This window comes from Vulpes lagopus, chromosome 19 (genome assembly GCF_018345385.1).
Source record: "Vulpes lagopus strain Blue_001 chromosome 19, ASM1834538v1, whole genome shotgun sequence".
Taxonomy (NCBI): Eukaryota; Metazoa; Chordata; class Mammalia; order Carnivora; family Canidae; genus Vulpes; species Vulpes lagopus.
The window spans coordinates 13,212,837-13,234,621 of NC_054842.1; the positions used below are offsets into that span (position 1 = coordinate 13,212,837).

Genomic DNA, 21,785 nt, shown 5'->3' on the forward strand with positions numbered 1-21,785 from the left:
AAGAGAACTGTTTTATTCACAGCTGTATAGGGAGAACTGCAGAGGGAGGGAGGGAGAGTTAGCTAGCGTAACAAAATCCATTTCCATGAAGTTAATAGATGGGGTAGACCGGTGAACCTGATATGAGAGAAGAGGTAACATAGCTACTTGGGTGGTTTTCCAGATTTTGGAAATCATCAGAAAAGGTATAAACTGAGAGAGGACTGTGGATTAAGCCCTTGTCTCTTCTTAAGCTCCTTTTAGACTGGTGGGCTTTGCATTAGATGGTATTGATGTGGGAAACAAAGAAGAAAAATTAAATGTCCCTTACTACTTAGACCCCATTGACAAGTCCTTGAAACAGGCAGAGTGACCTTCCTCTGGGAGTTCAGCTGCCTCAATGTTGACACTTTGCTAAGGGCAAAAGGCAATCTTGGCTTAACATTATCCTAACCCCTTAGGACCCTCTAAGTCTACTTTAACATATAAACATTCCTTTGGAAGCTTCCTTTATCTCTACCCTGCAAGATGCATGTTAGGAATCATCCTCAAGCATATGGCACACTGACATATGTCCGAAGGGTCTCATGTCTGAGTTTTTACTAAACAGTAATAGATGACCTTTCCCTAATAACAGCTAAACCCCTCAGGATCTTGGAAACCTTATTTCCAAAATTCCGTGAAGGCTTGTGCTGTCCCTGACCCCTTCCTAATTTGAAAGTATATCATCAGCCAGTCATCACAACCCCAGTGCAGCTCTTTCTGCCAACGGGTCCTGTGCTTTAATAAAACCACCTTTTTGCACTGAAGATGTCTCAAGAATTCTTTCTTGGTTCGAAACCCCAACATTTTCTACACTAGTACTAGAACTAAAAGAGATGGAGTAGTCTGGGATTATTTGGAGCTGAGTGTTTATCATAAGCATTTATAAGAAGTTAGTATACTGGGAACCCCCACTGTCAGGAAGCTGTATGACTTTGGCATTCATGTCACATCAGTGGTAAGTTTAGGAGAATATCTCATTATTTGACTAGTAGTTATGGATGAAAGCATTGTCTGATGTCCCTTTGGATGCATAAATTTTCTTATAAAGTGAATTTTAAAAATATTTACAAATAGTGTGCATGCTTATATCTCAAGAATGTCAGAACCCTGTTGGGTTAAATATCACATAGAAGTGGTGGATGGGAGACCACATAGTAAAGGGGTAGGTCTGTGTAGGCATCTGGTCAATGGCCAGCCAGTCATACTCACTTTCTCTCAAATCTGAATTTGGAGAGGAAGGAAGCCAGACCTATGGAACTAGTAGATTTGGCACCTCTTGTGGCTATGCTGGAATTTGGACAAGTTGGGGAAGTTTTCATCCGAGCAAGAGGAGAGAGAGTGAGAGGTTGGGAAAGCCAGAGACTGTAGAGATAAGACACTGTGATATCTCTGAAGGACAGAGGGAGCAGCCCTTTCTGGTAGATTCTGGGTATCTCCTTCTTGGATCCATGCAATAGATCCCCTTCTTGAACTAGCATGGGTTGATTTCTGTTCTTTACCACTGAACTTTCTGACAGCGGTCAACTAGACTCAGGGAGATATGCAGGAAAAGTATGGAAACTTGTTGTCTGATTACTCAAGTTCTCTGTCTTGATATGGCAAGAAAAAAAATCAACCCGTTCAGAACTGGTATTGTACTTCTTTTACTTGTCAGTATTTAAAACCTGACTGGTTGACATTTAGATGTAATTTAGGTATGTTTGTTCATATGAATGTGTCTTCTAGTAGCCTTCAGATCTTTGTATCTTCCTTCATGCCAGGAAGTTGGGAAAATTGTTAGTTCTTGAGACGTCTGGGTGATTTTTTTCATATATTCATTTACTTTTTAAAAACTATAATCTTTTGTCTACAGTTTGCCAGGCCCTGTCCTAGGTGCTAGGAAAACAACAGTGAACAAAAGAGACAAGGTCCTCAGGGTATCTGGGTGGCTCTACCGATTCAGTGTCAGACTTTTGATTTCGGCTCAGATTATGATCTCAGGGTCATGAAATCCAGCCCTGCATCAGGCACCACACTAGAGATGGAGCCTGCTTAAGATTCTCTCTCTCTCCCTCTACCCCTTCCCCTCTTCCCCCCTCTTAGAGAGAAAGAGAGAGAGAGATTGAGAGATAAAGTCATCATCCTCACGGAGCTCAGAGCCTGATAAGTGTGGAACAGATTAGCCAATGGATAACATAGCACATGACTTAACTACAGCCATGATGGGTTCTGTGGGTGATGGGGACCATGACCTTTTGGGGAGATGGTAGAAGGCTACCTGGTGAAAGCAACCTATAAGGTGAGGTCTAAAGAAAGTAAGAATTAACTAGTAGAAGAAAGGCATGCCATGGATTGCTTAGAACTTGAACCTGGAACCCATTCAGGTAGGGCGTTGTTTTTCCCAGGATCACATAGATTATTTTAGAGGCTAAAAGGAGCTTCGGACTGTTGTGGGCCTAGAGATATCTAATGTGCAGTGAAAGTGTTGTATTCCTCCTGGGAGATCAATACTGGAGGAGACTCACAATTAAGGCTAAAGTTCCAAGGTCTTAGGATGAAACAGTAAATGTCCATTATTCTGAGTGGAAGTAGTAACACCAGATGTGGGGCATTGGAAAGGATTTCTTGGATTTGCTGGAGACCCTTGCCAGCTTGTTAAAGTTTCTTAGAATCTTGGACCTCTATTCTCCCTTCTTCCTTCCCTCTTTCTTCATTCTTCCCTTCTTCCCTCTTCTGCCATCTTTCTCCCTCATCTTCCTACCTTCATTCCTTCTTTCTTTTTCTTGCCTTCTCTTCCCCTTCCTCCTTTCTTTTCTCTACTTATCATGACAACTATTTGTCAGGAATCTCCTGTGAGTAGAGTCTTTTGATGAATAAGATTCTGTGATCCCATCCCACAATATGGTGGTGGATAAATGGATCAGTTCAGTTAGTAGCTGGGTCCTTGAATTAGACGTGTGTGGAACTCATTATAATTTCATACGTTCTTTTTTTTTTTTTTTAAAAGATTTTATTTATTTATGAGAGACAGAAAGAGAGAGAGAGAGAGAGGCAGAGACACAGGCAGACGGAGAAACAGGCTCCATGCAGGGAGCCTGATGTGGGACTCGATCCCAGGACTCCAGGATAATGCCCTGGGCCGAAGGCAGGCGCTAAACTGCTGAGCCACCCAGGGATCCCCAATTTCACAAGTTATTTTTGTGCATTTATTTTTGTGCATATATTATATAATTTGTGCACAAGTTATTTTTGTGCATGAATAGTGGCCATGTGTCACATACTCTTACACTTCACTTTCTTAAAAAGTATACATTAGAGTCTTCAGGAAGTGAGGAAGAGTGGGAATGGATCCACGTCAGTTCATTCCATTGCTGGAAAGCACTTTCCAATGCACGCTTCTATAGAGGGTAGTTAATTCTTTTGTAAAGTGCAGTGTATTATATATCATTCCATCTCCTATTTGAGCACCTTGAGGATTACATGGTAAGCAGTTTGCGTGCAGAAATTTGTTCTCTCTTCTGTAAAATGGTGACTGCAGTATCATTGACTCAGTGGAGATACAATAAATATTAATTACTGGTGGCTTTTCCCTTAACATAATTTTCCGTGTCAGATTAATGAAGCAGATTCCTGATAAATGCGTTTGTCTCTCCAGAGTTTCATTTGCCAAGGCCCAAATGCTATAAAGGATTTGCCTGGAGGCATAAAGTTCTTGTCCAATTTTTCCCCCCCTTTTCAAGTGCCCTTTGGGGATGCATTTCTTTCCTGAAAATAATTGGCACTAGTGAAATTAATTTTAGCTGCTAAAGAGAACTGAGTTGTTATATTCTTGTCTGCTACTCTGGATAGATATTTGAACTAAAAACAATAATTAAGTTGTGAAGGAGAGTAACAGTCATTTAGTAGGTAGAGCTAGTAAAGGCTTGGTTTGAGAGAAATATGTGCTGACAAGTTGAAGTTAGAATGTATACATCCATTGGCATGTTTTCTTTAGGAATTTTTTTTAATTATTATTATTTTTTAGATAAGAGATCACAAGTGAGGGGAGGGGCAGAGGGGAAGGGAGGAGCAGACTCCCTGCTGAGCAGGGGGCCCCAAAGCAGGGCTTGATCCCAGACCCCCTCGTCCCCCATCATGACCTGAGCCGAAAGCAGATGCTTAACTGATTTAAATCACCCAGGTGCCCCATCTTTAGGAATTCTTAAAAACAGCTTTATCTCTCTGCAAAATAGAAGAATTTCCCAAAGTGGAGATTAAATATCCAGAAACTTAGAAGTTCCTTGAGAAAGGCTAAGCGTGTTGTGGAATATGAGCGAATAAAGATAAAGCAGTCTCAAGAAAATGGTTTAATTTCATACTTGCTGACCTTTGGTTTGTGCAGTTACATTCTCCGAGAGACAAAAAAAATGACATACCAGCTAGCGTTTGCTGAGAACTGACAGATCAACCAGAAGACCTCTGAAGACCTCAAGTAAAACTGCCTTTAGCTTTTACTTTTTTACATGACTTATTTTGAGTAGTTTCTGACTTGAAGACATCTGAGGGGAGCTTAAACTCTTGAGTGAAGCTTCCACACCTTTTGCAGGACAAATCCTTACCTTGATTGTACAGTTTCTGTTTCTTTTTCTTTTTTTTTTTTTTTTTTTTTTACAGTTTCTGTTTCTGAATCATTTTTTTCCCTTTGGGGATTTTACCCAGAGCTTGTGGTCTAACCTGTTCTTGTTTAGTTCAGAGTGGATTGACCCGTAGATCAGCCAGTTCGCTCCCCAAGCATCTACTTCCTTTTAGGTGTTGGAGTCTGCTGGGTGGGCATCAAATCATGTGCGTGCACATATGGGCAGTGGTTTTCTCCTGTCCCCTGGGAGTGAGGCAGAGGGCAGAGAAGTTTGGATCCAGGACAGCAGACTTTAGTCATGGCCTCTCTACTTCTGTGGATTAGGATTTCGGCCCCAGGGTTGTGTAAAAGGAGAATCACAGTAACCAGCTCTGCCCCTGTGGCCAGGACAGAGCTGGGAGGATGGGATATTATGAATGAGGAAATGTGTTGTACACGGTAGAGCTGCCCTTCCCCTGGATGTGAAATGGCCCCCGTTATTCACGCTATGGTTGCTCCTGATGGCTTTTATACTGGAGGTAAAGGAAGAGCGTCAGAAGAGAAGGGGACATGGGGGGGCGGGGGGAGGGGGAAAGCTTTGCTTTCCAGCTTCAATGTTGGGTTCAGACACAGGGCCTTGGGTGGGCCTGGAGGAGGTGGACTGATGCCCTTCCCTTGTCCACTGGGTTCTGGGGATAGAATGACTAGGCAGTTGGACAAAGTTCAGGTGGGGCTTCTCCCACTGGCACTGTGACGGTTTAGGGGCCCTCCATAATGGTTTCCTATTGTTCCATGTCCCCCAGACCTTCAAGGAGAGGTGTCTTCGAGAACTTTCTGGATCCATGTGATTCTCCCAGTAGTCCCTCTGCTCCCTTTCCTTGGGACTTGAGCTTTCCCTTCCATTGGTGGGGACTTCCATGCCATCCATGTTGCTGCTTCCACCCTGGGGAAGCGGATACTCTCTGGACTCCCTTTAATCTGACTTGCTTGAATTCTCTTTACTGGATAGGGAAACTTCTTTTTTATCGAATCTGTTTGACATAGGACAGTGTGTAAATGTAAGGTGTATAACACATTGATTTCACACATTTCTGTATTGTAAGATGATTGCCATTGTAGCGGTATTCAGCACCTCTGTCACATTACATAATTATCCTTTCCTTTTAGTGGTTGGAATAATTATGTTCTAGTCTGGCAACAACTTTGATGATGCTAGTACCATCTTCACTATATTCACCACACCGTGTAGTAGCTCTCGAGGGCTTGTTTATTACCTGTTGCTGGATATGGAAACTTCTTAATCTTCCTTTACCTCACATTATAGAGGGACATGTGCAGTGAAGTAAAATGATGAGATACTGGTTTTTGAAGGGTGGCGGGGTGGAGGAGGGTTGGGTTGCGAATGAAATTGGTTAAGAAAAAAAGAGGTTGTAGAGAGGGAGAAAGAGGACAGCTCACACACTGCTGAGGGAATACCCACTGATATGGTTTTTTCAAGGATAAGCTGGCAGTATTTATCAAAAATTTAAAATTGATATTGAGTGCCCTTAAATCTAGCAACTCCTCTTCTAGGAGTTTATTTTAGGAAATCATTATAAATTTATGCTGAGATTTAGCTACAGAAGGAGTTTGTTGAATTGTAATTTTTTTTAAGATTTATTTATTCATTTCTTCATGATAGACACACACACACACACAGAGAGAGAAAAAAAGAGAGAGAGAGAGAGAGAGAGAGAGAGAGAAGCAAAGACACAGGCAGAGGGAGAAGCAGGCTCCATGCAGGGAGCCCGACGTGGGACCTGATCCCGGGACTCCAGGATTGTGCCCTTGGCCAAAGGCAGGCGCCAAACCGCTGAGCCACCCAGGAATCCCCGTTGAATTGTAATTTGTTGCAGAGAAGCAAAGGCCTCTCCATGATGTCCAGTGGTGGGGAACTGAGGAGTCAGTTGTGACACATTTGTGCAATGGATTAGTCTGCAGTCTTTTTTTAAAATTTTATTTATTTATTCATGAGAGACACACACAGAGAGACATAAAGAGAGACAGAGGGAGAAGCAGGCTCTGCGGAGCAGGAGCCTGATGCAGGACTTGATCCCAGGACCCTGGGATCATGACCTCAGCTGAAGGCAGATGCTTAGCTGCTTAGTCACCCAGGTGCCCTCAGTCTTTTTAAATAGTGTTGTCAAAAATTATTGACATGGTACGTGGAATAAAAAGGGTTACAGGCAGAAGTATGATGTGCAGCCGTTTTCATAAAAAGTAAAATCACATATACATGCATAAAAATGATGTAAGTACACATGCCAAGATTTTAACATCTGTTTTCTCTGGTTTGGGATGTGTTATGATGGTATTGGTTCTTTTGATTATTTTTCTTGTGGTTAAGTATTACTTCTGTACAAGTTTTTTTTTTAAAGGGAGAAAAGATGTTTTCAGCAAAAACAAAGCGGTGGAGTAGGGAGTTGTGTGCTGTGGGCGGTGCTCCTGCAGCAGCGCTGTGCATGGTGGTTGTGTCAGGGAGGCCAACCTTGTCTCCAGGGAGAGTGAGGGCTCCTTCATCCGGGCTCAGCACCCTGTTCTGCTCTGTGGCTTTGTGTGTGGGAGGCAGGGGGTACAGACACATGAGTAGTGAATAAGACTGATTATTTATTGGTCCCTCATCTTCTACCCCAAATCCTTCTGTGTTGGCCTATAGCACGCTCTTTGAGAAGAGCCTTCTGTGTCATGCAATCTTCCTTACCAACATGTTCACATTCAGTACTTACACATAGAATGAAAAATATAAGAGCTTTTAACTTCTGTGTAGGGATCTTCTGGTGCATAATTCTGAAGATGATTTCTCCACCTCAGGTTTTCCTGCGATGGAAATTACATATGAACAAGTGATGGTGGGTTTGCATCAAAGGAACTTTGGCTCTAAGGCCCAGGCTCTACTTTTTTTTTTTTTTTACACAGTATAGCCATTAAAATGACACCTCTCTTTATTGATGTGGAAAGAAAGATATCTGTGCTGTGTGTTAGTCTTCCAGGGCTATGGTAATAAAGCACCACTAACTCAGTGGCTTAAACAACAGAAATATCTTGTCTCATGGTTCTAGAGGTTAGAAGTCCAAAATCAAGGCACTTGGCAGGATTGGTTTCTGCTGAGGTCTGGGAGGAAAAGAGATCTGTACAGGTCTGTCTCCTTGGCTTCTAGATGGCCATCTCTAGGGCTTCCCTCATTTGCCCTTTGTGGATGTCTGGACCCAAATTTCCCCTTCTTATAAGGACACCAGTTATATTGGGTTGCAGTTCACTCTAAAGACCTCTTCTTTTTTTAAATTATTTATTTATTCATGATAGACAGAGAGAGAGGCAGAAACACAGGCAGAGGGAGAAGCAGGCTCCATGCCGGGAGCCTGATGTGGGACTCGATCCCGGGGCTCCAGGATCATGCCCTGGGCCAAAGGCAGGCGCCAAACTGCTGAGCCACCCAGGGATCCCCTAAAGACCTCTTCTTATCTTCAATTCCTCTGTAAAGAGTCAGTCTCTAAATATGGTCACATTTGCGGTACTGGGGGTTAGGGCATCAACCTATGGATTTGGGGCACAGTTCAACCCACAACAATGTCTTTGCCCCCTATTTTAAAAAAAAACATAATAATAGGAGAAATCTCAAACACATAACATCAGAGAAGGTAGTATTGAACTTCTCATGCCCTCATCAATAGCTTCCACATACCCAAAGCCAATATTGTTTCTTATTCCTCCCCCTGCCCCAACAAACTGGATTATTTTGAAGTCAGTCCCAGGGCATTACAGGTGATGCATTCTAAGTGATAGAAAGTTACACAATTATTTATAAAGGAAGATATTTTTAAAATAAAATAACTTGTGTGTGCACACACAAATAAAAGAGTCAGAATAATACCAGAATGTTAATAGTGCCTACTTATTTTTAGGAAATGGGACTACAGGTAATTTTTACTTCCTTCTCTGTAACCGTTTTTGCTGACTGATTTTGCTGGGATGGTGGTTGTTGGAGTGAGCCAGCCTTTTGCAATCAGAAACAAATAAACAAACCTGTAGCAGAAAACCCCAAGTTATTTCTAGGGTGTGAGAAAGGGTAGGGCGAGGAAGAAACCATGGAAAAAAATTTGTCATAGTTGTTTTCTGAGGCAGGAGGTAGTATTTTACTTCCAGAATATGAGAAAAGATGAGGAGAAAGTACACAGGGTGATGTCTACTGGTGTAGATGGCACTGGAGTTGGGACTGCCATGACAGATGACCTCAGCCAGGACGCCTGGCCTCTCTGACCACAGGTTTCTCGCCGGGCAAATGAAAGTGAGGGACCAACATAACCCTAAGATTTGTTTGACTGTGAGTGGTGTTATCTCTTAATTCTTGAACCTGTTAGTCTGCGTTTGTTTTTTATGAAGGTAAAGATAAAATTTGTATTTCGTTTGTGTGCAGTATGGAGTTGTTATTGGGACTGGTGAGGAAATGACCATAGAAAAGCCAAAAGTGAAGATATGACAGAAAGCAATCTGCTTTTAAGAAATAGAGCAGATTCAGGATGCCTGGGGGTCTCAGTCGGTTGATTTTGGCTCAGGTCATGATCTCAGGGTCCTGAGATTGAGCCCCTTGTCAGGCTCTGCACTGGGCACAGAGCCTGCTTAGGATCCTCTCTCCCTCTCCCTCTGCCCCTCCCTCCTCTTAAAAAAAAAAAAAAAGAGCAGACACCTCCCACATCCTCAGGAAGTGTTTTTTTGAGTGTGTGTGCACATTTCAGAATTTTGCCTTTGCCTTCTGCTCTTGCCAGCTTGGGCTCGTTTATGTACAGCATCAAAACTTCTTGATAGCAGTCACCCTTATTGAAGCTATGGAGGGACCAGAACAGACTTCAGGTCTCCTTCATCTCTGAACTGATCTTTCAACTACTCTTGTCTTTGTTTTTTATCCCTCTCATCTCATATGATAAAGGCCAAGTGTCAAAATGTTGAGTTTAAAGATGCCATTAGCCTATCCTGCCTCACAGGGATGGGGTGGATGGAGAAGTCTGGAGCCATGGCTTTAAGTTACTTAGCCCCAATGATGACACCGTGAAGCCCAAAGCAAAGTGGTTATGCATCTAGAAAGCAGGCAAAAAATCTAGAAATGATGAATACTTCTCTTTTGTCTATTCTCTCTTGTCAAGCTTCTATTACCAAAAAAGATTAATAGATAGTGCTCAGCAGCCTTCCATTTGGCCAGTTAGATCTGCTTATGAAGCAGTCTCCAACTTGGAAGTAGAAATAGAATGTTTGCACTTAACATACCTTTGAGAAGAAGGCAGACCTTTATGTCCTAGGGATAACAATGACTTCAGGCTGGATTCTCCCCTCCACCACCCAAAGCTGAGGGCAAGGGGAATCCTGCCAAAACAAACGTTAGTTGAGAAAGCCAGAGGTGCACATTTTCTCTCTTTCTCTCTCTCCCCCCTCCCCCTCTTCCCCTCCCTCCCTCTCTCTTCCCCCACCCCCTTCCCCCACCCCCTCCCTCTCCCCCTCTCTCTCCCTCTCCCTTGGAGGCACCAGGTCTGGGGAACCTCCATCTGCCTTCTCAGCACCAGTGGGGACCAGTGGAAGCCCTTGAAGCAGGAGATAATCCAAAAAGGTCAAAATAGCACCACAAAGGCTTTGAAATTCGATGGTTAATTGAAACCACAGGCCATCAAAGTAGGCTAGGGGATTACGTGCTAAACATAAACTCGGTAGCCTGCTAAGAAAAAGTATTCAAGTCAGAACTAAAATCTCCAAACGTGATAGCCAAAATGTCCAGGATACAGTAGAAAATCACCATCATACTAAGAACCCAGTAAAATCACAATTTGAATGAGAAAAATAGTTATCTGATGCCAAAACTGAGATGAGTCAAACATTAGTTTTACTTGAACAACTAGTCACACTCATTTGTGTTCACCTGGTCCGACTGCTTTCAAGCTGTTAGTGACAAAGTTGAGTGGTTGTCATAGAGACCCAGTGGCTCAAAAACCCTAAAATATTTTACTATCTGGCCTTTTACAGAAGTTTACTAGCCCCCGTGGCAAGGCCATTGAAGACATAATGGTCAGGTTTTTAGAGATATATTCTTCTTTCCTTTTTGTTTTGGTTTTTTATTTGTTTCCCTTGGTTTGTATTATAACGCATTATGTTCTTTAACCTTAGTGTCTCCATTCTTATCCTGTGGTTTGTAATGTTCTTAGTTTGTAACCTCATCCTGTAGCCAGGAGCCTCCCCGCTTTGGAGATGGACCCCATTTCCTCCCACTCATCTTTGTCCCTTATTGCCACTGTCAGCTGTCTTAACTCTACTGGGAGATGTAGATTTGGTAATATCTGTCCACTCTCTGTTCTCTCTCTGCTCACATATAAGACTTGAGAAATTTGGGGGAGTCCGTAGGGTGTTTAGGGCTGTATTTGGAAGTACAGAGAGAGGTGTCCCAAGGGGGCCCAAGACCCTGCCTAAAGGAGACTCATGGTAGGTCATCATTTCAGGCAGGTGCTATGCCAAGAGGGAGCAAGAGACATAGCTCAGGGTATATTGGAGGAAGGTTGGATGTCAGGTAGGAAAGTCAGCAAGAAGAGATTGATCAGGTGTGAGGCCAAGACTTACTGTGCCCTGACACTCAGGAATTTGGAGGAAGTCTTTGGAGACTGGAATGCCAGCTTTCCAAATACCAACAATACCGTCTATCAATAAAGAAAAATGGCTTTATCCTTTACCACTCTGAGGGAGAACACCACATCCTCAGGGCATTGTCAGTGTCTCTGAGTGGGGAGAGCAAGGTCCGAGTTTGAGAATTTGATGTTTGGTTTACAACACGACGGCTTGATTAGGGTTCGGTACAGATCAAGATACAACAGTTCAGGATTGGTGTAAACAGTTAGGCAAGGCATTCAAAGGATTGTAGGGTACAAGCTATTGATAGTTTCCACTACAGAGTTGATAGATATTTCAGAAAGTTTCTCTAATGAGCTGTCAAACCATTTTTGGGGTAGCAGTCTCTTGGAATATTAGAGTAATGCTAATGAGGGCAGTGGAATGGTAAACATGTGTTAAGGGAGATAGTAAGCTGCGCACGTGTGTGTGTGTGTGTGTGTGTGTGTGTGTGTGTGTGTGTATGTATGTGTATTGCTTGTAAAGATGCCTAAAGCATAGCTTTTAAGCTTAGCTGAGGACTTTGGCCAAGTGAAATGCCTAAGTCATCCAAGGACTGACCTCTGACCCACAGGGGAGCTAGAAAAGTGGCTTCTGAAATTAACCAAGTGGAGGATAAGTGCTAAACCAACGCCGTCTTGAAGCTGGCATCACATTGTTTGGTCTACTTCCAAGCCTGACAGACTGAGTTACTGAAGGTACTAGGAATCTGTGAGCCCAGGAGGCTTTGCCAACTAAGCAAGCAGCATTGGTGATTTTAAGATAAGGAGTCCATCTCGAGAGGTGCCCGATGCTGATCCTTTGATTACTAATGGATGAACTGGTGTTCATTGATATTTGGTGGCCTGACAGGACTAGACCTTTCCAGTGTCTCTCAAAACCAGCTCCAAGGTTTGCAGCTCTGAGAAGTCTGAAGCAATCAGCTGTAGCTGAAGCCCCTGGGCCCCTGCTGCCCACTTAAGTCTCCCCTTAGCCAGATTTGAGCCTGTTGAGCTGGATGTCATTAGGTTTTAGTGTCTTTACCATTCCTTCAGCTGTCGACCAAGAGAGAATTCATTAAAAATGTAAGCCGGCAGGCATTTATTTGGGTGATGAGAACTGCAATTTGGGAGATACAATCCAGGTAGAAACATGACTCTTGTTTTGAGGGGAGCAAAGAGGATGGAATTATAAAGGCAGAAGGATGAGTGCAGTTCTCATTCAGATCCTCTGCAAAAAAGGGATTGAAACCAGGTTCACTGGGATTGGTTGAGTTAGTATGCAAACGAAGGGTTGAAATTTATCAGATCTCATTGGCTCCTTTTGAAGTGAAGAATGCCAATAATTCAGTCTTCGTGGTGAAGAAGAGTTAAGTCCAGGCTGAGGGCTTCCAACGAGTAAAAAACTTCAGGATTCCTAGGACATGCGGAAATTCCTCCTCTTTTTTTTTTTTTTTTTGGAAAGATTTTATTTATTCATGAGAGGCACAGAGCGAGAGGCAGAGACACAGGGAGAAGGGGAAACAGGCTCCCCCAGAGGGAGCCCGATATGGAACTTGATCCCAGAACTCCAGAATCACGCCCTGAGTTGAAGGCAGACACTCAACCCACTGAGCCACGCAGGTGTCCCTCCCTAATGGCCTCCTGAGCCTATTTTAGAAGAGACTTTCTTAGCTAGGTTTGCTTACCACTTTTTTGAAATCTCTTTTTACACAGCTTTAATAAAGAAATAAAGCAATAAAATCTGCAGCCACTGATTTTATTAGCCTTAACTCCTATGATTTGATTTTGTAGTACATATACCATTATTAGTGCTGTGAAAATGGGCCATAGGATTTTTTTTTCCCTTCCCTGTGACATTTGCTTATCTGTGAAGTTCAGTGTGACCTACATATGGTTGATTTTGCAACCTCAGAGTTGACATTTTCGGGGGTGAAATTTCATTCGGGGTCCTATTTTGCACACCTGTATTATAAGATGGTGAAGCCCCTGATTCTGTAATGCCAGGAAGAAATGAAACTTGTGCATTTTGTTTTTAAAGACCACAAATGATGTTGATGTATTTCACAAAAAGTGTTAACGGCTCTTATGTAAAACACATTAATTAAAGGTAAGTGGTTCAACTTTTTTCAAAGGCTGGTAGCAGCAGGTGAGCTTATTCATGCTTTGTTCTTCTGTTGATAAGCCCATAGGAAGCTCGATAGGGGTGGCTGGTACACCTGGGTCACTCAGTTGGTTAAGCATCTGACTCTTGATCTCGGCTCAGGTGTTGATCTCAGGGTCATGAGTTCAAGTGTGGTGTTAGGCTCTATGCTGGGCATGGTGCCTACTTTTTTTTTTTTTTTTTTTTTTTAAAGGAGGATCCTTCAAGGGTAGAAGGAATGCTTTAAGGATTTGCTGTTGTTACTGTTGCATATGGCTTTTCAGTGCCGTGTTTGTCTTTGTGCTCTTCATTTAAAATTAGTTGTGGAAAAAGCTAACTAACACATGTTCTTCCAAAGTCTGACAAAGACCCTTCATTGGTGCCTCCTAGCCTTAGAAACGTTAGAGCAGTAATAACTGTGATAGGGAATCCCACATTTCTTTGAGGGTTCATTCAATTTCTTTTGGAGCCTGATGAAACTAACATCAAGTGAAGGTGACATCAGTTGTGTCATTAAATGCAATAGTTCTGTTTTTGCATCACATAGCAAAAGGGGAGAAAATGAATCTTTAGGGAACATCTGCTGTGTGTCAAACTCTGTGCTAGGCTCAGTTCACCCAGAAAGATGTTGAAATCCATCAAGTTTCTGGTTAAAGCTCTAGCATAGGGTTACTCAGTGGGACAGTATTGGCATATGGCATTTTGAGCAAAATAGGTCTTGTTTTAGGAGACTGTGCCTTGGCCTGTGGGGCATTTAGCATCCTTACCCCCTTCCTACCCCCTACACCCCGCCATCACTCAGTGCCTAAAGTTCTCAAATCACTGTAACTGTCAAATCCCACCCCACCCCACCCCACCCCCACTGCCAATTCAAGTGCCCCCTCTAGCAGGTCATCCTGCCTCTGGCACTGACAAGAAGCTCTCAATTATATTGAGTACTTTTCAGAGAGCAGATACATAGATTCCATTTCTGGGTATGTCTCTGTTGTAATGGAGTAGAGGATTCTGTAAGTCAATTCTTTTTTAAGATTTTATTTATTTATTCATGAGAATACACAGAGAGGAAAGAGAGAGAGGCAGAGACACAGGCAGAGGGAGAAGCAGGCTCCATGCAGGAGCCCGATGTGGGACTTGATCCCGGGTCTCCAGGATCACGCCCTGGGCTGAAGGTGGTGCTAAACCGCTGAGCCACCCGGGCTGCCCTGATTTTTTTTTTTTTTATTACCAGAGATTTACATAATATTTTATGCTTGTAAAATAATAAATATTTATTCTGTATTATACAATTGGAATATAGTTGTTGTTGTTTTTTTTTTTTTTTTTTGGTAAAACACAAGCGTATCCTATATAGTTAATGGCTTGGCTTCACTCACCTTTTCTTTTAAGCGTTACAGTATCATCCATAATAGTCAAGAACAATATATTATATGTTTCTTCATTAGGGTTTCTTCTTCCCTTTCAACACCTCATGTTTCTAGGACAAGATTTTATGGTGGGAATTTACAGAAATGTTGACTATGACAGCTCAAAATCCACTTTTCTCTGTTAGTTCTATATATAGAACTGTCAAAGAATACATAAACATTTTATCTTGTGCAAAGTTAAATTTAAGCAGTTGGCAGTATTTCTGGGTAAGCCTAAACTGATAATGGAGGTATTATCCTTTAATAAATCTTCAGCCATATTATGCTGATTGAGTATAATGATTTCTGTACTCTTTATGTCAAAAATCGGTTCTTTTGCACCTCAGAGAAGAGTGAGACAGAATTCATTTATTCATTTCACAGCTATTTTCCTGTACTTGGGATATATCAGCAAACAGCTCAGCTATGATGATCCCTGCTTTCACTAGCACAAATGAACACAATAAGTAAATTATAAGTTGGGTTAGAAGGTGGTAAGTGCTATGGAGAAAAATTAGTAAGAAGGATAGAAGAGTGCCAAGGGTTGGGCTGGAGATACAATTATTTTTTAAGGATTTGCTTTTAAGTAATCTCTGTACTCAACATGGGCTTGAACTCACAACCCCGAGATCAAATCTCACACTCTACAGACTGAGCCAGCTGGGTGCTACGGGAAATACAGTTTTAAATAATGTGGTTTGGAAAGCTTTGCTGAGAAGGTGACTTTTAAGCAAAGACCTGAAGGCAAAAATGAATACCTGTTGAGCTCGTGTTATGCCCCAGGTACTTTTTTAGGAGCCAGCATAGCCAGGTATGACCTTTGTAATCTGCAAAAAATAATTTGCATGGCCAAAGGATTGGTGTGCACATTGAGGTGACAGTTCCAAGACAGTTCCTATTGTCTGTGCAATAGGCTTAGCAGTGATTTAAAAAGTGATCTTTTGAAGTAATGGTACCTATTTTGATAAGTAGGATTGCAATGGATGAGCTTTTTTTTCCTTTCCTTTTATTTTTTTTTAAAGCCGTTAACTACACAGAGTGACAGAAAAAAGCAGGTACCCGTTTTCAAAAAGAAATAGGAAAATAAGGCTGAGTGTGGAATGAGTTTTGTGTCCCAAGTCCAGTGGTCCCTGCAGAACTATTGCTTCTCCCCACCTGGTGACATTGTAAGGATAACAAGGATCATCTGGGGAAGACAGTGACAAAGCATGAGTTATGGCCTCAAATTAAGGATGGTTGTGTGGGGAGCTAAAAGAACAGTGGACCAGAGTCTAGAAACCGGGAGCTGGTTGCAGCCTCTCATGGCAAGCAGCCCTGGGACCTCGGGCGGTTTGCTTTGCCTCCCCCAAACCCCGCACCCTGCTTTCTCAGAGCAGCTGTTTTTGCTAGATGTATACTCTATGTGCATCATCTTGTTTAGAAAGTTGTGGAACACAGGGGACATGAAACTCACAAGTTAACCAGTCAAGTGCTTTTCTAGTTCTTGACATCCTTTCTTCTTGATTTATCAATTCAAAGATGCAGTTAGACTGTGGTTTATTGTGAGTCCAGGCCACACAAATAATGGTTCTTTGGGGTTATCGTAGCTTCAGCTGTGGCATAGGGCTGCCTCTAGAGTTGCTGGGTTTTCTCTTCCTCCTAGTGTCTCACACGGTGTTAGGAAAGTCACATCCGATTTAGCATCTTTGGGGTGGAGTAGTTCGTGGCTGGCTTCACTGTGATCTCACTTATGGAAATGCCAGCCTGAAATTTCACTTCTGTTTCTTGAACTTCAAAAAGACTGCCAAGGAGATAGGCATTGGAGCTGGAGGAAGAGCAAGGAATTAGCCTAGCTCTGAGGCCAAGCCAGGGTTCGTCCACTGTCTCAGATAACCTTTTGGAAAGAAAGAACCTTAATGACGATCCCAAAGACTTCTACCTTTAACATATTTATTATTGACTTGCCTTCAGAAGATCAGTAAAGTGATAAATGCAGATGGCCCTCACGGGCCCTTTTAACTCAGTGATTCTAAAATGCTCTCGTGATCAGAGCTGCAGATGTCACTTAGATCTCCCCCCAGGCCTGCACTGTCAAAGCACTAGCGTGTACTGACTCTCCCACCACTGGGACGTAGCCAGAGGGTAATGCTTTCTCTCCCCACTTCCTCTCTTGTCCAGCCCCCGGGTTGAAGAGCTGCTACCCAACCTTTTGAAAGGAGGACTGTTCGCTCTCACCTCCTTGCTGTCTTCCCGTTTTGTAGATGATGAACCAGGTGGAAGGACAGCAGAAGAACCTTGTGCACGCCATTGAGTCTCTGCCGGGTTCCGGCCCCCTCACTGCCTTGGACCAGGATCTGCTGCTCCTGAAAGCTACCTCCGCTGCAACCCTCAGCTGCCTTGGGGAGTGCCTGCACCTGCTACAGCAGAGTGTGCACCATGCAGGCCAGCCCAGCCACAAGCCAGGGGCCTCAGGTGAGACCGCCCAGTGGGCATGTATGCAAATGAGTTTCTGGTGTGTGTGTGTGGTGTGTGTGTGTGTGGTGTGTTGTTGCATGGCCTTCCTCCTTTAAGTCCACCATCTAACCACCTTCCATCTGTCTATCTTTTTATTCCGTCTGTTTCTCCATTTGTCCCTCCCTCCTTCTCTATCCAGTGTGGAATATCTGTTTCTTTGACCAGTTAGAACTATAACATCCCATGAAACATTTAACTAACATGTTTACATGCATACTATGGAAATTCTTTTAGGCTTGCTGGCATCATGATCTGTATCTCATTCCGTTTGTGACTTTGCACTCCATACTGGTTTTTTTTTTTTTTTTTTTTGAGATACTTTGCTATGCGGTCCTTTTTTCTAACTGCTCCTGTGATGTGCGTCCACCGTGATTTACCCCATGCTCCGATGAAGGAGGGACACCTGCATTGCTTCCGGTACCCTGCCCTGCTTGTGTCGCTTAGTGAGCATCCACCTGCAGGCCTCCTCCTGGACCTGTGTGTGCATTTCTCTGGAATATCTACCAGAAGCATTTCTAGCTCTTTATCAAGAAGGTAGAGATAATAACCTTATAATGACCTTATGATGCCTCAACCCTTTTGGAGGAGGGTTCAGTCAATAAGCAGATACAAAGATATTCGTGAGGATTAAATGCTGTGATAAAGGTGAACATAGCTTGAGGTTGTTCATGTCATATATAATTATAAAGTGTTAGAATGAAGAGCCCAGCAGAAGCCTCCTTGAGCTTTGTTGCCCTGGGTTCACTTAATGAGGAAACGAGACAACTTAGATGATGAAAGCAGAGCTAGCTTATGAGTGACAGTCTGTATTTCATGCTTTTTTCAAGTCCTCTTGGCCTTTGGTTGCATTGAGGTTAAGAGGGATGTTGGTTTTCCAGAGAAGTTTCATTATGTCATACCCACCTTCATTTCCTGAGCTCCAATCCTGCCACTGTTTGGCCTTTGCTGCACCTTTTCTGAAATCTTCACAGACTGGATGACACTATGCCCATCATTCAGATGAGATGCTGAGGCTTATAGCAAGTAAATGACTCACCCAAAGTCACCCAACAGAGCTGAGATGAGAGACAGGTGCTTCCTCTTATGGCAGATGCCTTCCTCTGCCTGGGGTTGTTTGATCCAGAACAGACCAACCAGTTCAATCCAGAACAGGGACAGTGCTTTGCTCACATTGCAGTTGTCTGACTGGCAGGTATTTCTTTTGTTTTCTTTACTTTTTTCCCTTATTTTAATAATTTCAGACTTCTAGCAGAGTCACGAGAATAGTATGAAAAATTGTCATCTTTTCATCGCCAAATTCCCCAAATGGTAATGTTTTATGACATTTGCTTCATCATCTCCCTTCTCTCTCTCTCTATAAGCATATTATAGTTTTCTAACCACTTCAGAGTAAATTGCAGACATGCTATATCTTTACTCTTATATGCTTCAGTATGTTTTTCCTTAGCAAAAAAGGAGACACTGCATCATGTCCTTTATATAATGTTTCCTATGTAATGACAGCACAGTGATCAAAATCAGTAAATTAACACGAATACAGTCCTATTCCCTAATCTGCAGACCTCACTAAAATTTGCCAATTGCTCTATTAATGTCCTTCATAACAAAAGAAAAAGTTTCTGGCGCAGGATCCCTTAGGAGATGTATGCATGTGTATTCAAGCACAGAATAAAGGTCCCCAAATCTGCTCTTCTATCTGTCCTCTTCCTTCTCAACTTGAAAAAATGAAACTCTGATGCTGAAGCCCTCACGAGACTCCTTGACATTTTCAGATCTGGACTGAGTCTCAATGACCCCATTGGAGCTTGGGCACAGATTCTGAGCTACACTGGGGCTATTCATGATGCCCGGGGTCTCGCCCATAAAAAAGCTTAACTTCAGGCCTCTGCAACCTACTGGGCATATTCAAGAATCTTTCACTGGTAAATATACACCTGAACCATTTTGTTATTCTTAAGATGAATCTCTTACATCTTTCTTCAGAGCTGGTTTCTAGCAGATCTCTAATTTTTTTCCTGATTTTCATTGAGTCTCTGGTGTTTTTATGGCTTAGAGGGACAAAGCTCAAGGTGGAATTTCAGATGTGATGACAGGTTGAGATAGAAATTATCTGGGAGGATCAAGCAATATTCCTGAAGTTATGTTGTGTACAGTGTTACCTCCTACAGTCACTGTCCCGTCCCACAGTCCTACCCCATTTGACTGTCAATCCTCCCTTGCTTTTAGCTACTTTTTTTGATTGTTTTTATACTATCTTATATCCATATTAAAAACATATTCCTCCAGTGATAGCAAACTTATGAATCCCTATTGTTCTCTACTTCTCTCCTCATTTTTAATTGAAGTATAGTTTAACCTATAATAAATTAGTTTCAGTTGTCCAACATAGTCATTCAGCATTTTGAATTTCATACATTATGAAATGCTCACCACAATAAATGTATTAAAATATTATTTTAGAAGATTTATTTATTTGAGAGAGCACGAGTGGGAGGGGCAGAGGGAGAGGAAGAGAGAATCTCAAGCAGACTCTATGCTGAGCTTGGAGCCTGATGTGGGGCTCGATCTCATGACTCTGAGATCATGACCTGAGCCAAAACCAAGAGTTGGAAGCTTAATGGATTGTGCCACCCAGGTGCCCCTAAGTGCATTATAATATTATTGACTGTATTCCCAGTGTTATACTTTTCCTCCCTGTGACCTATTTATTTTATAAGTGGAAGTTTGTATCTTTTAATCCCCTTCACCTTCACCCACCCTCATCCCCTCCCCTCCTTTTAACCATTTTTATCAAAGAACTTAGCTGAAGGTTGGAGGATAGAGAGAGCATGAAGCATCACAAAGATTATTTTGTTTTCTTCTTTTAACTTTTAACCCTCTTAAAAAATATTTCATATAACAGCCCCTTGAATTCTAAAACATTCTGCAATCTCTGGCACATGGTGAGGGAAAAGATGAATTACTTGCTGCATCCAAAACATCATACTTGCCTGCAGTTAAAATGGAATTCCAGAATTTCAAGCTAGCAGAATAGGGAAATGTGATAACTGGGGGAGTGTCACCACAAAATACCTTTGTTTAGAATCACAGGGCTCTTGAAGTTGATAGCAGTTATAGAAGCCTGACTCCCACTGATAAAAACATAATGGTTATGTCTAAGGAGTGCCAGCCTGGGTTGATGGAAATCAGAATCTCATTAGAGTGACACTCTATCAGGATTTCCTTTAAATGTTCGATGGGCAGGGAGGCACAGATTACCCGCAGCATACTAAATATCCACTCACATTGTTCTGGCTTCAGACCTCTTTGCTTTCTGCCCCTTGCATCATTTTATTTCTTCCGCCCCTTTTCTGAATCAAAAATTAATTTGTGGCTTGTAGCATTTCATCTTCCATAGCATTTCATTGTATCTTCTGGGGAATATGTTGGCCTTGGAGCCTTTGTCTGTAAATGTTGCTCCTTAATGCTCTTTTCATCTCAAGCAAGGGAGCCACTGAACTGAAATCCAAAAATACTTCAGTATTCATCTGCCTACCATGTATGCATTTTGGACTCCTAGACCTGTCTTGGATGTTAATCTCTAAGATATAGTGGCCTGAAATGTTTCATTTAATTTCCATTTATGGAGAAGTTTGTAATTCAGATTAATAAAGTAACTTGGCCCTTTTGGCCAAGGCTTCTGTAGTTCTGATCTTGGGGACTACTGAATCCACTTGAATGGCTTGATGGAGGCAAACGATTGATGGGGGCAGGTAGGCATCTGTTCTCCCCAGTCTAGATGCGTGCCTCTGACTCTACTTGGAGAGACAGGCAGGATTTCACTCGCAATTGGAAAAAGGCTGAACTACTTGAGGGTTGGGGCTTCAGGTGAGTTGCCAGTGTGGGAGAGAAATTGGACCTCTTGAGTAGTTTGGGATGCAGAGCACTCCGTCGGCAGCGCTCCTGGCTCATTCCTTGCTTTTCGGTCTTGATCCAGGGAGCATGGTTCAAAGTCAGAGCAGACACCTATAACCAGACAAATACATTCTAGTGCCAGGTAAGAGCTGGATGCTGACAGCATGGTTGGTGCAAGCCATGTCAGGGAGAAACATGGGCATCAGAGCTGCCAGAATGAGTGACAGTGGAACCTTGGGGATTTACAGTGGGTGACCCATGCATGCGCCCTTGGACATATATCAGGACAAGAGATGAAGAGATGTGTATTTGGAGAGAGGAGAAGCAGGGCAGAGTTAGAGTGCTTTTTTTAACTTGTCCTTCCAATAACTTTTTCATTCTCTTAGAAGATTTGTGAGGCCTTTTATTTTGCTGGTCAGTAAGCCAGTTGCCCTGACCTTTCTGTTTTGGGGTTTGGCAAAAAAGGGTAAATAGGCGAGCCTGTCCTAAGGCCTTCGTGGCCTCTCTAGCTGGTGGCCTCCTTCCTTCTGCTGTGCTGCGACAGCGATGCCTTCAGACCTCCATGCTCTTCTCTTTCCACTTTGTTGTCTCTCTCTCTT

At 42.6% G+C, this 21,785-nt stretch overlaps 1 protein-coding gene across 3 annotated transcripts in view; it reads left to right on the forward strand.

Moving 5' to 3' along the window:
* OSBPL10 (oxysterol binding protein like 10) overlaps positions 1-21,785 on the forward strand; it is a 297,175-nt gene that overhangs the window by 205,991 nt on the left and 69,399 nt on the right. For all 3 annotated transcript variants that reach the window (XM_041734080.1, XM_041734078.1, XM_041734079.1), the window contains one exon: positions 17,040-17,250. In XM_041734080.1, coding sequence (XP_041590014.1) covers positions 17,040-17,250 — 211 coding nt within the window. The remainder of the gene's footprint in view (positions 1-17,039; positions 17,251-21,785) is intronic.